Source organism: Lagenorhynchus albirostris, chromosome 15, assembly GCF_949774975.1.
Source record: "Lagenorhynchus albirostris chromosome 15, mLagAlb1.1, whole genome shotgun sequence".
Lineage (NCBI taxonomy): Eukaryota > Metazoa > Chordata > Mammalia > Artiodactyla > Delphinidae > Lagenorhynchus > Lagenorhynchus albirostris.
Genome location: NC_083109.1, coordinates 78,514,893 through 78,530,111, shown reverse-complemented (window position 1 = coordinate 78,530,111; position 15,219 = coordinate 78,514,893). Strand labels below are relative to the sequence as shown.

The 15,219-nt window shown below is 59.1% G+C and overlaps 2 protein-coding genes across 2 annotated transcripts; one reads left to right on the top strand and one right to left on the bottom strand.

Moving 5' to 3' along the window:
* The first annotated feature begins 8,249 nt into the window (after window positions 1-8,249).
* CLDN4 (claudin 4) lies at window positions 8,250-9,955 on the top strand. Its single transcript, XM_060122949.1, has one exon. It carries the CDS (start codon window positions 8,492-8,494, stop codon window positions 9,119-9,121), a length of 630 nt encoding a protein of 209 aa, XP_059978932.1. The 5' UTR covers window positions 8,250-8,491; the 3' UTR covers window positions 9,122-9,955.
* A 904-nt stretch (window positions 9,956-10,859) lies between these two features.
* Window positions 10,860-15,015, bottom strand: METTL27 (methyltransferase like 27). The gene is given in 6 exon segments (XM_060123343.1): window positions 10,860-11,148; window positions 11,150-11,270; window positions 13,047-13,139; window positions 13,512-13,647; window positions 13,861-13,989; window positions 14,542-15,015. Coding segments are annotated over 6 exon segments (729 nt in total). The 5' UTR covers window positions 14,665-15,015; the 3' UTR covers window positions 10,860-11,021.
* Between the last annotated feature and the right edge of the window lie 204 nt (window positions 15,016-15,219).

Sequence of the window (15,219 nt, the reverse complement as noted above, 5' to 3'; positions counted from 1 at the left end):
GGGAAAAAGCCGGGAGGGCTGTTTTGTACCAGATTCATCCCAAAGGGAGGCCCGGGTACCAGAGTTACATGGGATGGGGGATCCTTCTCCCCATCAGCAGGGAAGCCCAGTGTGTATGGATATGATTCAGGATATGAAGCAGGAGAGGAAGGCTGGGCCAGATTACGGCAGACTTTAGTATGGGGTGGGTAGGGGTGGAGGCGCCTGGGGAAGACTTCTGTGGGTGAGTTGGGCTTGGGGGTGAGTGGGCGTGGAGGGTGAGGCCGGTGGGAGGCCAGCAAGGAGGCTGAGGAAACCATGGCTGGTGTGTGTATGTGTGTGTGGGGGGTTATTGCCATATCAGTTTGCCTCTGCTCTCTCTTCTTCCCTGTTCCCAGCAGCAACTGGTCAGGCTTGGGACTGGGGTGGGGTGGAAAGAGAGCCAAGGCTGAGGCAGAAGCTCTCCCTGGGCTTGACTTTGAGGTAAAGGCCGAGGTCAAGAAGAGCTGGGGTTTGGTGTTCTGGAGTGGGGACAGGAGGAAGGGATAGCAGAGAGATTCCTCTATTGGAAAGCAGTGATGTGGGTGGGTGGATGACTTGAGAGCGTGTGGCATGTGGGGAGGTTCCTACTACATGCTTCTACCATACGCCAGGCACTACTCACAGGAATGAAAGCTGATACCTTTTAGTTGATGACTATATGGTTCCTGGACAGTGATTTCTTTCTTTTCGTTTTTTGGCCACGCCATGTGGCCTGCGGGATCTTAGTTCCCTGACCAGAGATCGAACCCATGCCCCCCTGCAGTGGAAGCGCGGAGTCTTAACCACTGGACCGCCAGGGAAGTCCCGAGGCCAGTGATTTCTGATTCCTCGGTGTTGCTGGGAGGCCACTGAGCCCCAGACCCTGAGGGGTCCAGGCAGACTGGAGCCTGGAAGTTTCCACGGCACCCAGGGCTTGGCAATGGCTGATGGTTCAAGGAAGGACTTCCCGATGTCCTGGGATGTCGAATATCCCTGGTCAGAGATGGAGCTGCAGGAAGTTCTGAGGCTGAGAGCCCTGCCAGCCCGCTGAGGTGGCAAAGAACTGGAATGAAGTGGATTAAAAGAAAATAAAGAAACACGCGGGATCCTTGGTGCATGCCCAGGTGTGTGGTGGCAGCTTCATGCTGATGTGGGGCTGAACAGCTGTGGAGTGATGCTGAGGGGCAGTGACACCAAGCCCCTGGCGCCTGGCCAGCCCCCTGGGCACCTGCAGTCCCCCAACCTCACTGGAGAGAAGCAGGGATTGTATGGAGGGGGAAGGGAGGGTGTGACCGAGGGGTGTGGGTGAGCGCTCAGGTCCTTGTCAAAAGTTCAAATCATGTAGGTTGGGGCTTCCCTGGTGGCACAGTGGTTGAGAGTCTACCTGCCGATGCAGGGGACATGGGTTCGTGCCCTGGTCCGGGAAGGTCCCACATGCCATGGAGCGGCTGGGCCCGTGAGCCATGGCCGCTGAGCCTGCGCATCCGGAGCCTGTGCTCCGCAGTGGGAGAGGCCACAGCAGTGAGAGGCCCGCGTACCACAAAAAAAAAAAAAAAAAGTTCAAATTATGTAGGTTAAGCCCTGCTATAAAAAGAACGTTGAAAAAGAAAAAAAGTTCACACTAACCAGAGGTGTGGCTGCTCCCAGCTGGTCCCCACATCCTGCTCCCCAGCCCATGGCGGGCAGGTCAGGGCCGGCTGTACCCTTCCTCAGGGCTAGACTGATCCAGAGCTGGGAGCCAGCAGAAAATGAGGGCTGGGTCAGTGGGCGCACCGGGCGGTAGGACAAAGACCTGGCAGTTGAACTGGGCCCCAAGAAGGCCAGGGGTCAGGATCTGTGGGTGGTGTCTACCCCAACCATGCCTGGAGGCGCTCTAGTAGGAGAATGCCGGCCAGGCCCGGAGGAAAGGGTAATACGATCTCTGAGTCACCTGGGGCTGGGGTGAAATGCCACTTACAATGGATCCCTAGATTTTTGGTTTTGTCCCTGGTCTGTCACTGCTGACTCACTGGCTGCCTACCTGGGAGTCCCCTGGTTGACCTGCTAGTTTCTCTCTCCCTCTTGGTATGTCATGGAAGTAGAGACAGCTTCTCTGTAAGCTGTCGTCATCAGGTGTAACCTGCCCAGGCCGCTGGGAGGGAAAAGGTGCTGGGTTCCAGGATCCCCTGGGGTCCGCACTTGGGGGGTGGGCAGGAAGCAAGTAGGGATGACTCCAGCCCCTGGCTCTACCCACTGGAGACAACGTCTGTCTTGGCCCGGGGGAAGCAGGCTGCTCTGGGGGTCTAGCTGGTCCTGGGTCAAGATGTCCCCCTAATATCTCAAGGTTCCATCCACCCCAGAGCAGGGCAGCCCTCCTGGCTCTCCCCATCCAATTAACCTACCACGAAGGCCCAAGTAACAGCTGTCTGGGCCTACCCTTGCTCAAAGCCTGTCCATGGCTCCCCTGGGCACCCCAGCTCTTGAGCTGGGTACTTGAGGCTTTTCCTGATGTGCCCAACTTGCCTTCCAGCCCAGCTCCACCACCTGCCCAGCTCCAGACACCACAAGGCCCCCGAAAGGCCCCTAGTCTCTGCCCCTTGCCGCTCCCCTTTTTAGAGAACTCTCTCCTTTCCATAGGCTTCTAAGCTTTTACTCACCTTTCACAGCTCTCCTTCCCTCTCCCTCCTCCAGGAAGCCCGCCTTGGCCCAGGATGCTGCTGACCCTTTCCTCCAGAGCCCACACAGAGCTGCCTTCTCTGGTCTAGGGAGTTGTCTGTTTAGATCAGGGGGTCTCGAGGGCAGGCACTGGCCCAGTTCCCACTGTTCTCATGATTCTCATGGCCCTGGAATGTCACATCAGTTCTCCGAGGCTCAGTTTTCTCACCTCTAGAATGGGACAGATGGTGCCCTGCATGGTTTTGTAGTGAGAAAAAATGATGTCTCATAATACTAAGGCACCTTAGCAGGCCCAACTCCTGCTGACCAGTGACCTGGCTGGGGGGTGTGGGCTGGGCAGGACTGATCCCTCCAAAAGATTAGAAGGTCCTCGGGGATCCCCTGGCCTTTAAGTCCTCTTCTTCCTCTGCCTCTGGAAAATGGATGTATCTTACAATCAAGAGACAGGGGCTGCTCTGAAGTTAGGTAGGGGGAGCAGGAGGGAGGGCTGGGGGGGCGGGAAGGAGTTCTCCTGTCCCTGGGATGGACCCCTCTGAGAGGCAGGGCAGTGGCTTGTGAAAGGTGGACAGCAGGGTGGGCGGTGAGGATGGCTCCGGTCTTGCATAAATATGGGCTCTTTGAAACTGCCAGGCAGAAGCTGGACTCAGAAGCACTAATTTCATGGAAACTAATTAAAAACTCACTCAGTCCCATCCTGTCTTTCAGTCTCCCTCCCTTCACAGAGCCCTTCCCCCGCTGAGCCCCTCTCTCTAGCCAAGCCCATTCAGAGCACCCACATCCCCCCACCCACCCCACCCCACCCCCCGCCCCCGCTCAGCCCCTCCCTCTCTCTGAACCCAGCTCCATCCCCGCCATCCCTCCATCCCATTCCCAGAAGTGCCTGGGCCGTGGGGCTGCAGCCAGCAGCGTGGCCTCGCTTCTCTTCCTTGGAGATGCCACCCCACCCCACCTTCTCCCTCCATGTATGTGGGGAACCAGGCCTGTCATTACCCCCTCCAGGGCCAAGTGGGGAGCGTGGCCACCGGTGTGGGCTGCCAAGCTACGGGCAGGGGGCTACCCACTCAGCCCAGGGCCTGGCCTCCACTTCTGAGCCCAGGACCCGTCTTTCTAGGGCCTGGGCTGGGCCCGCCGGACCCCTGTCAAGGCGGCAAGAAGAATCTCAGTGGACTGAGTGGGCCTTGCTTCCGTGTTTTCACGGAGCATCCCACTGCCTCAGAGGGAGATGTTGTCCTCCTTCCCCGGATGAGGAAATTGGTTGAGAGAGTTTAATTCTATTGCCCAGTGTCGCAGAATTGGTAGTGACAGAGCTGGGACTCAACCCGGGGAGGGCTGGGGTCATCTCAGAAGAGAGCCATAAAAGGACCACCACATTCTGCCCCAGATTCTGAAAGTCCCAGCCTGGGGCCCAGCCCTCCCAGCCAGGGCTGGGCCTGCCCTAGTGAAATCCCCACTGTTGCCAGAGCCAGCAGGAGGCGGCCAGCGCATACCGGCCCAGGGTCTGGAAGTGACCGCCTGTTTGCTGGAAGCATCCAGGAGATCTTCCTCCGGGGACCATCCAGGACGATGGCTCTGAAGTGACTCAGAGACACAATCTTTACACTCACAGAGAATTATGACACCCCACGGCAGACTATTTACTAAAATTTAAACAAATTTTTAACTTAATGACATTGTCTCTGGTTAAAAAAGAACAGGATCTTAACTTGTGTCTGTGGGTAGAGAAGTTAGTGAACTCCTGCAAAAATAAATCGTTTTGAGCCAACTTCCAGCTAGACTGATTTCTGAGCTGAGAATGAGGCTTCTTCCTTTTTCTTCTTTTTTTTTTCAGAAAAGCCATTTGGTTTTTTTTTTTCTCGGTACGCGAGCCTCTCACTGCTGTGGCCTCTCCCGTTGCGGAGCACAGGCTCCGGACGCACAGGCTCAGCGACCATAGCTCACGGGCCTAGCCACTCCGCGGCATGTGGGATTTTCCCGGACCGGGGCACGAACCCGTGTCCCCTGCATTGGCAGGCGGACTCTCAACCACTGCACCACCAGGGAAGCCCTAGCCATTTGGTTTTATACAGATCAAAACGTATGTTTGGTGGGGAAGAATAATTTTAAGTTGACACCTGGCCTTAGAGTTCCCGGTCCCAGCGGAGACGAGTGAAGGGTCCCGGGACCCAGGTCCGCTCAGCCCTCAGAGATCCCTCTGGCCGCCTCGGCAGGGGTCTGGTGGACCCGCACAGACCAGAGAAGGACAAAGAAGGCTCAGATGGCAGCAGGGCGCCTCAAGGTTGGATGGGAGACTTTATCTGCCACTTTCCCAGGGACATGCGGGGAGCTGGGCACAAGGCTGTGTGTGTGTGTACGTGTGTGTTGTGATCAAAGACTTGGCTGAGCCCCTGGGGCCCTGGGGACCAGGGTCTGAGAAGTCCCAGCTCCCCTTCGGTGCGAGGGTAGAACCAGAGCTGAGGGCCTGATGCTTTGTGACATGAACTTGGCTCTTTCCTCCTCACGGTCCCAAGCTTTTCAGCTCGCAAAGCACTTTCACATCCTCGTCTTATTTCACATCTGTCTTAGATCGGGAAATGTGCTAGTGTCTTCAATTTACAGAGAGAGGTTGAGGCCCAGAGATGGAGCTGGCTTCCCCCGAGGTCACGGGGCTGGTGAGAGGGTTATGGGTGGAGATGGGTGACCTGATCTGGCTGGGGAGAGCGCTGTCCTTGATAAAAACCAGCGTGTAAGATACAATTCTATTGGCGTCAAGTTAGTGTATGTTGGGAGAAAGAAAAAGAAATAAGTGCTAACCCTGCCCTCTCAGGCCCAAAAGCAAAAGTAATGAATGGCAGACACACTAGTAAAGTGTCACAGTGAAAGACTGTCTAAGCTGTTGGGAGGACCAGGCCCAGGGAGCCAGAGTAGGTGTAGGAAAATTGTTCCGGCTTTGCCGGTGTTTTTCCTGCAGCAGGTGCGTGGGACCCAGCCAGTGTCTCCTGGCGTAAGTGAAGCCTCAGCAAATATTTCTCCAGCTCCACTCATGTGCAGAGGGCTCACAGCTCCCCCAGGACAGGCTCCTGTTTCTCCTTCACACCTGAGCACCTCGAGCTCCACCTGAGCTCCCCTGCCCTGGGCCTGCCCTTTGCCTTGGGCCCTCTTGCACCTGTCCTCCCCCTAGCTTTCAGCCCCTCCCCTGCCTCTGAAGTGCTTGGCTGAGCTGGGCAGGGAAGGACAGCTTCTTAGTCACTTCTGTTGGGCCACAGGTGGAAAGCTCTAGGGCCTGTGTGCTCCCCCTCCCCCACTGCTGCTTCTCCAAGTGCCAGTCGGCTGTGTCCCAGAACAAGAGCAGGAAGTTGGGGGAGGGGGCGTGTAGGGGGTGAGTGAGGGTCTCTGTAGGCAGAAACCTTACTGAAGGGCTGGAATGACCAGCCCACCCCGTTCTGGGCGAGCCCCACACGGCCCTCCCTGGGCCTCAGTTCACCCATCTGTGCAAAGGCAGTAAGAGTCCTTGCCCTGCTTAATGATAGGCAGGCTGTGATGAGGTCACTGCAGGGAAGCACTTATCGTCCCTCTGGAAGGGCAGTATCTCCGTTGCTCGGTCCACAGGCCTGTTTGCGTGCTGTTCCTCGAAGCCTGGTAAGGAGAACGCCAGGGAGGCGTGGTCCTGGCAGGAACTATTCCTGTTTGTGTTGGTGTGTGTGTCTGGGGCTGAGGGGGAGTGGGGGAGGGCAGCTGGGAACCGGGATAATGCCTCCTGCCTTGTTGAGCACCTAGTAGGTGTCAACCCCTGCGCTGAGCTCTGAGGCTGAGTATCTATCCTTCAGGAGCCCCCAGCCTTGTAGGGGAGACCGAAGTGTTTACAGTCAACCACAGTACAAGGACCTCAGTTTCCCCATCGCGCTAGCTTATCCCTGCCAGCCCTATGGTTCCACAGGCTGTCAGCACGTTTTAAATAGCTCACAGAAAGCTTCTACCCAAATTACGCACACAGGATAGCTCTCTTTCTCGGGAAGCTCAGGGACCACTGCCAGGGTCAGATTAGACACCCAGCTGCCCCAGGGCACCAGGCACGGGGCTGGACAATGCTGGGGGCTCAGGGATGAGCTCCCCAGCACGTGGGGAAGAAAGGGGGTGGGGTTCCCTTGATCCAGCCAGGATGAGCCTGGCCATTCTCTCTCCCCACCACAGTGACTCCTTCCTTTAGGTTCCCAAAGCCCCTGCCCTGAATCAGGCCCTTCCTAATCCTTGCCCTCTGCCCGGCTTTCACCTCCATCCTGTTTCCAGAGACCCCTTTCTCAACCTGGCATCCAATGCCCTTGCTGGTCTCACAGCCTCTGTGCACAGCCCAGGGCTCCGAGATGCCTGAGGCAGAAGTTTCTGGCTCTTTTCCTCTGGCCCCTCCCCCACTACCCCGTCTCTGGTCAGACTGGATTCCTCTGAATCTGTTCTGGTTCCCAGAACTAGCTGCATCTCCCCACCTTGGGCACCTTGGCGCTCGCTGTTCCCTCTCCCTGAAGCTCTCCTTCACCTAGTCCTGCTGTCTTGCCCAACTCCAGAGGGCCCCGTCCATGGCGATTTCTGTCATCAGTGCCTCTGCAGCACAACCCAGTTGCCTGGAGTTATGCCAGGCAACTCCCCTTCCCTGTCAGGCCCCCTCCCAGGCACCACCCCCGACACCCCAGCTGAGTTTTTCCTCCCCTTCCGAGTCTCATGGGACTTTGCTCCCATTCTGGCTTTATCAGAGGACGGTTCTGTGTATCTTCACTAAGTAAACACCTGTTTGCTGGACTGATGTCCCCAGGGCCTGGCCCATGGCTTTCTCTTGGTGACCTCCCCAACCTAATTCTGGCCAAGCCGGCTTAGCCCCAGCAGAAACTGGCTGAAACTTCTGAGGTGGGGGGCAGGCTTCCTTCTCTCTTTGGCCAAAAGGGCATCACCTCCGAGACCCCTCCTCCGGCAGGGCTGGGAAGCCAGATGATGGTGGTGAGAGATGGGGAGGGCACGTGATGGACCCAGGAGTCCGGGCCCCCCAGCTCCTTGGTCCTTAAAACTGGACCACATCAGGCCAATGTCCAGACGCGGGTAATGCAGATGCATGGATGGCGAGACGCTTAATAGTAATTGTCAGGCCAGTGATGCAGCTGATGAGGACTCTGACATCAGTAATCATGGTGGGGCTGCTCTTTGACGTTCCCAGGACTCTATCCTCAGACCCTCTCCCTGAAGGTAGCCACCTTCCATCCAACCACCCAAGCCTGGAATGAGGGAGCCCTGGGGTGTGGGGACCCTGGTCTTCAGGCCCCAAACCTGGCTGGGCCCGGCTCCCCGCTCCGGCCCCCCAGGTATGTCCAGGTGTTTGCAGGCTGTGACTCAGTGTCTATCTCCCGGATGACCTCAGCACGGGCCTGGGGGCAGGGGGAAAGGGCAGTTTCCTCTGAGACTGGCTCTCCAGCGTGGTGACTCAGGGGCCGAGGGCTGGGGCCTGAAAGTTCTTTTGTTGGCAGGCTCAGGAATCTAGAGAAACTGGTCAGGGGGCGGCTCCAGGGACTGAAACCCCTCCCTCGGCCCCCGCCCCTCCCGCGGAGCCCTATAACCGCTCCAGTCTTTAGCCTGAGAGCTTGCGGCAGCCGTCGGCAGGAAGGAACTGGTTGTGTTACACTCTGACTCTCGCTGGGTTTGTGCCTCTGACCCTCAGGAAAGGCACCCGGAGCTGCTCCAACTGGCTTTGCCTCTGGACTTGCCGTGAAAGACCTCCCTGCGAACGCTGAGTGTTCATCCTCGGCACTTGGACTCCTACAGCCTCCAGGGCCAGATCCCCACAGCCTTCCAGGTCCTAGACCCCAGCAGACGCTAAGCTATGGCTTCCATGGGGCTGCAGGTGATGGGTATCGCTTTGGCCGTGCTGGGCTGGCTGGGCGCCATACTGAGCTGCGCGCTGCCCATGTGGCGCGTGACGGCCTTCATCGGCAGCAACATCGTCACGTCCCAGACCATCTGGGAGGGCCTGTGGATGAACTGCGTGGTGCAGAGCACGGGCCAGATGCAGTGCAAGGTGTACGACTCGCTGCTGGCGCTGCCGCAGGACCTGCAGGCGGCCCGCGCCCTCATCGTCATCTGCATCATCTTGGCCGTGCTCGGTGTGCTGCTCTCGGTGGTGGGCGGCAAGTGCACCAACTGCGTGGAGGATGAGAGCGCCAAGGCCAAGACCATGATTGTGGCCGGCGTGGTGTTCCTGCTGGCCGGCTTGCTGGTGATGGTGCCCGTGTCCTGGACGGCCCACAATATCATCCGCGACTTCTATAACCCACTGGTGGCCTCGGGCCAGAAGCGGGAGATGGGTGCCTCGCTCTACATTGGCTGGGCCGCCTCTGGCCTGCTGATGCTCGGTGGGGCCTTGCTTTGCTGCAACTGCCCACCCCGTACCGACAAGCCCTACTCTGCCAAGTACTCTGCCGCCCGCTCCGCTCCAGCCAGCAACTACGTGTAAGGCGCTACCGTTGACTCTTTTCCTTTCAGCTTTGTTTCTCCCTGGACTGAGCTTACTGTGACCCCAGGATGGCCTGCCAAGCAGAGACTGAGCCAGGCCGTTGGCCAGCAGCCCTCAGCCCCTCCTGGCCCTGTCAGACATTTTCTCAAGGTCACCTCCAACACTAGCAAGGATGGATGGAAAGAGACTCCTGTACCACCCTCCTCGGAATGGCTGTGGATACGGGGGGCTGGCTCCTGCTGGCCCGGACAGCTCAGCCCTGACTTTGCTTGGGCTCTGCCTCTGAGTGGGTGTTCAGCGGACCATGGGACTATGCCCGTGTTGATCACGGCCCCCTTCTTTGATCCTCCCCACTCCGTCTGCCAGCATCCTCTGGGTGGGTCAGCGAGCGCTTGGGCTGCGCCTTGCCCATGGAAACCTGTGGCCACGAGAACGGCCGCCTTGCTCACCCACCTGCCCTTGGAGCATAGTTGCCGAGCAGAGAGTGGACGGACAGGTTTAGAGGGGAGGGGCAGAGGTGCTACAAACTGGTTTGGGTAGTGGTGGGGGAGGGGGCTACATGTGGCCCAGGCTGCCCACACCCCTTCCAGCCCCTGTCCTGCGGGCTCCGAAGAAGGACCCCGGGCCCCTTGAGACTGGCCACCTCTGGATCCTCACCCCTGCCAAGGTCATTGGAGAGCCTGGGAGAGGCAGGGGGAATGCTTTCTCTGGTCCTAACCCCAGGAAGTCCTGGGGCTTTCCCCTGCTGCTACGTGGTTTCTGTTTTGTAATTTAAACTATTTGTCACGGTAATTGCTATTATTTTCTACAATAAATGGGACCTGTGCACAGGAAGACTGTATCGTTTCTGATTTCAGCTGCGGAGGTGGAGGGGAGGGCAGGGTTGGAAGCCTGGGCAGGGGGGTGGTGAGGGGCAGGACGACCGTGTGGTGGCCAGGACCAGAAGACTTACAAAACTGGTTCTGGGGAATTGTGAGACGTCGAAACTGGCCCCGAGCTTTGGAGTCACCTTGCTCAAGCCCTCCATTTGTCAGAGCGTAAAGCCCAGGACCTTAGGAAAGTGCTGGGGACTGTAGGAGGGAGGAAAGATGAGAACAGCCAGCCCTGGGGGATGGGCCACCTGCCCTCCCCGCCTTTTGTTCCAGCTCGCCTTTTGTTCCAGCTCCGTCTGGGCCTCCAGGCTGGTCTGCTCACCCCCCAGGTCCCTTCTCCCAGCCTTTGCTCAGGCTGTCTCTGCCCTCAGCCTGGAACGTCCCTCTTCCTTTCTCCACCCTTCTGAATTCTAGTCCCAAAGGCTCAGCTCTGCGCCTCCTCCTCCATGAAGCCTTCCCTGGCTCCTGTCTGGAGGCATTATCATCAGCCCTGTTCACATCCCCACCTGGTGCTGGTGCGGACAGTCACCGAGGCCCTTTCACCTGCCCAGCTCTGGGGCAGCCTCCAAGCTACGCCCTGAGCCCCTCGGCTCCGCGTTCCGATCCCTTTAGAGATGAGGAAACCGAATCCTGGACACGTGAAAGTGTTTGGCCAAGGCCCAGATGCGTGAGCACGGGTTCCTGGTCTGAGTTAGAGGGAGAGGGCCCTCCACCCCGGGAGGGGTCAGAGTCACATCTGTGGCCCTATCGTGCCTGGCACAGGGACAGCCAGGGATGGGGCCCCTCTCTGTCCTGTTTCTTCTCTTCTGTCCTCCACAGGGACAGATGTCACTCTTTGCAGGGGTGAGAAAACCGCCGAGCCAGAGTTCTGCTGCCGCTTCTGGGACTCATTTAATAGGCATAGCTCTCCTGAGGGGCAGGGTTGGGCAGCGGCCTCGTTTTACAGGCAAAGCAGAGGAGGCCCAACCATGGGCCTGGCCGAGGCCTCATGGAGGCTCGGAGGCCAGCTGGGGGCTAGGCACTGGGCCTCACTCCCTCAGCCTGGGCTGCCTCCTGCTTTCGGTACAGGTAGACGATGCCGGAGATGAAGCCGTCGCTGTCAGAGGTGCCAGGCCCCACCTCGAGCTCGGAGGTGGCCAGTTCCCACTGGTCCACAGGCCAGGCCACCAGGCGTTCCCAAGCCCTGGCCTGCTCCAGCCTGGCCAGGGTGGCCTCCAGCGCCTCTTTGTAACGCAGGTTGGATGGGTTGGTCCTGGTGGTCAGACACAGCAGCCCACCTGGGGAGGGGTGGGGAAGGAGCAGGTGAGTGGGGGAGGGGCAGGAGCCAGGGACAGGAAGGTTGTCCCCTTCCTGCTCACATCCTCAAGGGAGGAAGTTCTCCCAGCTTTGTCCCCGGGCCAGCCTTTCCCATCTCCAAGCCCCTGGTGCTCACTGATCCCTCCCCCAGGAATACCCTCTGCTTCCTCAGCTTACCAGCCTCCTACATACCTTTCAAGGCCTGACTGTCCTTTATGCTGGGAATTTTGGGCTGAATCCCCTTGACAGAGGGGGCTCCCTTCTCACTGTTCACCCAGCCCCTCTCCTGGAGGATACGGCTGTGTCTGAATGCTCATGGGCTTTGGACCTTGGGCAACTCCCTTCACCTCTTGGAGCCTCAGTTTCCCAGCTTGCAGGCATGGTTACCCTGTCTCACAGGAGGGCCAGCACAGTCAGTAAGCACTGGCTGAATGAATGAACGACCTTGTCACTCCAGGTCTTCTCCAGGCACCTAGCGTATGCGGGCTCAGATATACTCAGGAGAGACAGGAGTCTGGAAGGCTTCCTGGAGGAGGAGGTAAGGAGAAGCAGGGTGCTACTGGCGGAGAGGGGCTTCGTGAGAGGAAAGGCTCTGAAGCAAGGAGGCTGTGACATGTGGGCGGGCAGTCTGGCCAGCTGAGGGGACTGGCAAGCACAGGCTGGGCGAGGAGGTCTGGTCCTTACTTGTTCAGGTGATGGGAGTTTCCTGCCCTCCCGAGCCTGATCACTACCTCTCTCTCTGATGCCACCAATGTCCCTGCATCTGTTAGCCTCTGCGGTTCCCTGAGGATGAGGCCTGCCTAGACCTGTCTTGACTTAGCCAGAGCCCCTACTGAGCCCAGCAGGGGTGAAGGGGCAGGGAGCAGATGCAATCTTGCTGTGACGGGGCACCTTCGGGGCTTCCAGATCCTGTCCTGCAGCCAGGTCTGAGCCTCGTGGTCCTCACATGCCACCACTCTCCTTTCTACCTGGGACTTCACTTAGGCTGTGTTCCTGCGTGGACTGCCCCTCACTCCCCATCCCAGCTGTCCCAAATGCCTCTCTTGTCTGAATTCTCAGGGCATTGAGCACCCACAGCCCTGTGGGCCCACCTCGGGCTTGGTCTTTTTCCCCTGGCCCCTTTCCGGGGCATGTGGGTTGGGTGTGTACCTTCTCCCCAGGGCAGAAGCAAGCACGGGGCAAGGCACACAGTAGCAGCACAGTAAACATAACCCTCACCTGCACATCAGCCCCACTTGTGGAGTTTATAGAAAAGCACTCACATCTATCATCTCACCTGAGCAGCCCCATTTCACAGATGAGGAAACTGAGGTCACGAAAGAGAAAGGACTCCCCCTAGGTTAGTGGGGAAGCTGGAAGATGAGGGAACTCAGCGGAGCCCCTGCTATGTGCCAGGACTGAAACACAGGCCTTACAGACACTACTTGACCCAATTCTCACCGTAATCCTACGGGGAAGGGACTGTGCCACTCTGCTTACTGATGAGGAAATAGAGGCTGGAGAGGACAGTGGAGTTGCTTCCGGTTTCCCAGTGGATAAGAGGCAAGCTGGCAACCTGCCTGCCCTGCCTGTTTGCCTGGGTCTGTTGATGGTGGCAACTGCAGCCGAGCCTGGGACGGCAGCTGTGGCTGGGATGCCAGGCTGTGTGACCCTGGGCATAACCCTACTCTCGATTGGCCTGAGGCTTTCTGAGGCTTGCGTCTGTGGGTGTGGAGAAGGGAAGGTGCCTGCGTGTGGCTGGATGGGCTGCTGCTCACCTGGCTTGGTAACCCGCAGGAGCTCAGGTACGGCACTGCAGGGCACCTGGCCGTCACTGAGGGCACCCACCACCAGCACCGCGTCGAAGGTCCCTGTGTGGAGGTGCGGACGTGGTGTGGTGGTTTGTCTTCAGTGTGGCCTCAGACCACCCTGGGGGATGGTGCGCGTGATGGGGCCTGGGGAGGGACCAGGCCTGCCACTGGTGTCTGTGGGACCCAGATCCCGTGGGGGATATGGCAGATGTGGCCCAGTCCTGGACTGAGGTCAGATCATGGGACGGAAGTTTCAGAGAAAGCGTCTCAGTGAGGGATTGGGGGGCTCGAAAAGAGAATAGGACTCAGTGTGGGAGGGGGCTTGTGGAGGGCTAGGCAAGGGGGATGGAGTCTTGGCAAAAGAAAGGGGCTACGTCAGGTGGGCTTGGTCAGAGGGTGTGCCTTCGGGTGCTGAAGGGGGTAGGGGCGTACCTTCAGAGCTGGGTAGAGGCTCCTGACCCAGGGTGCAGAGGCTGAGGCGCTGGTAGAGGCCACGGGCCCGGGCCTGTTCCAGCATCCCTGGGCTCCCATCCACCCCATGCAGCTGGAGGAAGCCCCGAGCCTGCAGCTGGGGTGGGGGGACCCAGTCACAATTCATACCTGCCGCCTCCCACTTAGGTCCCTGCACCTCGGGGAGGACAGTGGTCCCCGCAGTGGATGTAGCCCAAGTGTTTGGAACCAGTGAGTCTGAGCAGGGAGGCGGGGATCTGGGGCCTGGGGTAGTAGGAATTTTGAGCAAGTGGGGGCTGAAGGGAGGGCAGGGGATCTAGGGTGGTCTCACCTCTGCAGCCACTAGGCCAGTACCACAGGCCACGTCCAGGATCAGGGCAGTGTGGGGTGGACCTGGAAGGGCTTGGGTGAGGCAGTCCACTGCGAGCTGGGGAGCGCGGTACTGCAGGGCGGCCACGTCCTGGGGACAGAGTGCTGCACCAAGAGCCACCCCCTGCCCCAGTGTTTGGGGGACCTCCTTTTGGGTGGTCTAGGAGTCAGCCCGGCCTAGCTGTGTGTGTCGGGGGCCCAGGGCCTGCTGGGACTACAGTGAGGGGAGAACCAGGTATGAGGTGCTTTCCTCTGTCAAGGGGCGGGGACTGGAGAGTAGCCCTCAGCCCACGGCTGGGGTCTTTTCTGTGGGCCTTGGCATGGCTCTCTGCTTAGTTCATACTGACCCCTCAGTGGCACCTCTGCCTGGACTGCAGTCCCAGGGTGGGGATGTCTTGGCCCCTGATCTCTAGGGTCTGCCAGTCTGGAAGATGGGGCTGGTGAGAGGGCAGGGCCACTGTGGATGCGCTGAAGAGGAGCCAGTCCCAGAAGAGACAGGACTGCAGGGCTGCACCCAGGTCTTACTTCCCTCTCACATTCGTTGCCCTGCGATGATGCAAGGCTCACTATTCCGGCTTTACAGACACGAAAACTGAGGCCGGGCAAGCAGATGGAAGCAGAGGTGAGGACCCGGCCGGTTTACCTGGTCATAATCCGGAGCCCATTGGTCATAGAAGTGAAGCTTGTGGGCCAGGTCGGTGATGCCATGCGAAGCCCCCACTCGCGCCCGCACCTCGGGCAGGCTCCGGCCCTCTTCCAGAGCCATCCTCCTGTGGCACACGGCTTCCGTGTCCTGAGGCCCACCTCAGTCTCACCTCCCTCCCACCCATCATGCCCAGCAGAGGAGGCTGTCAGGAGGGGGCCTCTCCCGGCCACCGGCACAATGCAATCCCATTTCACTGGGGGTGGGGGTGGGGACACTGAGCGCAGGGAGGGCGAGGCTGGACACCTGGGGACTCAGGGCTGCTGGAAGGGGTGTTCCCCGCGGCGGGAGGGAGGACCTGCCCCACCTCCTTGTCGGCCAACGCGAGCGGGATTTCAGGGCGGAAGGGCCCCTTAGGTGGTAGGGGTTCAGAACTCACCACCAATCTGACACGCCAGCGGGGTGGGTGGGCGCTGGAACTCGCGGAAGGGCCTGTAGGCGAGCCTGGCCACGCCCCCACCTCCCTCGATGATTGGTTTTCTGCTAAGAGAAAATGTCCAATCAGAGGAAAGCGCTGGCAACTCGCCCACCCCTCCACCACCAGCCAATGAGCTCAAAGTTCTTGGCCCGCCTTCAATCCGGGAAGATCCCAGAATCTTGCTGAGAAGTTTGGAAAGT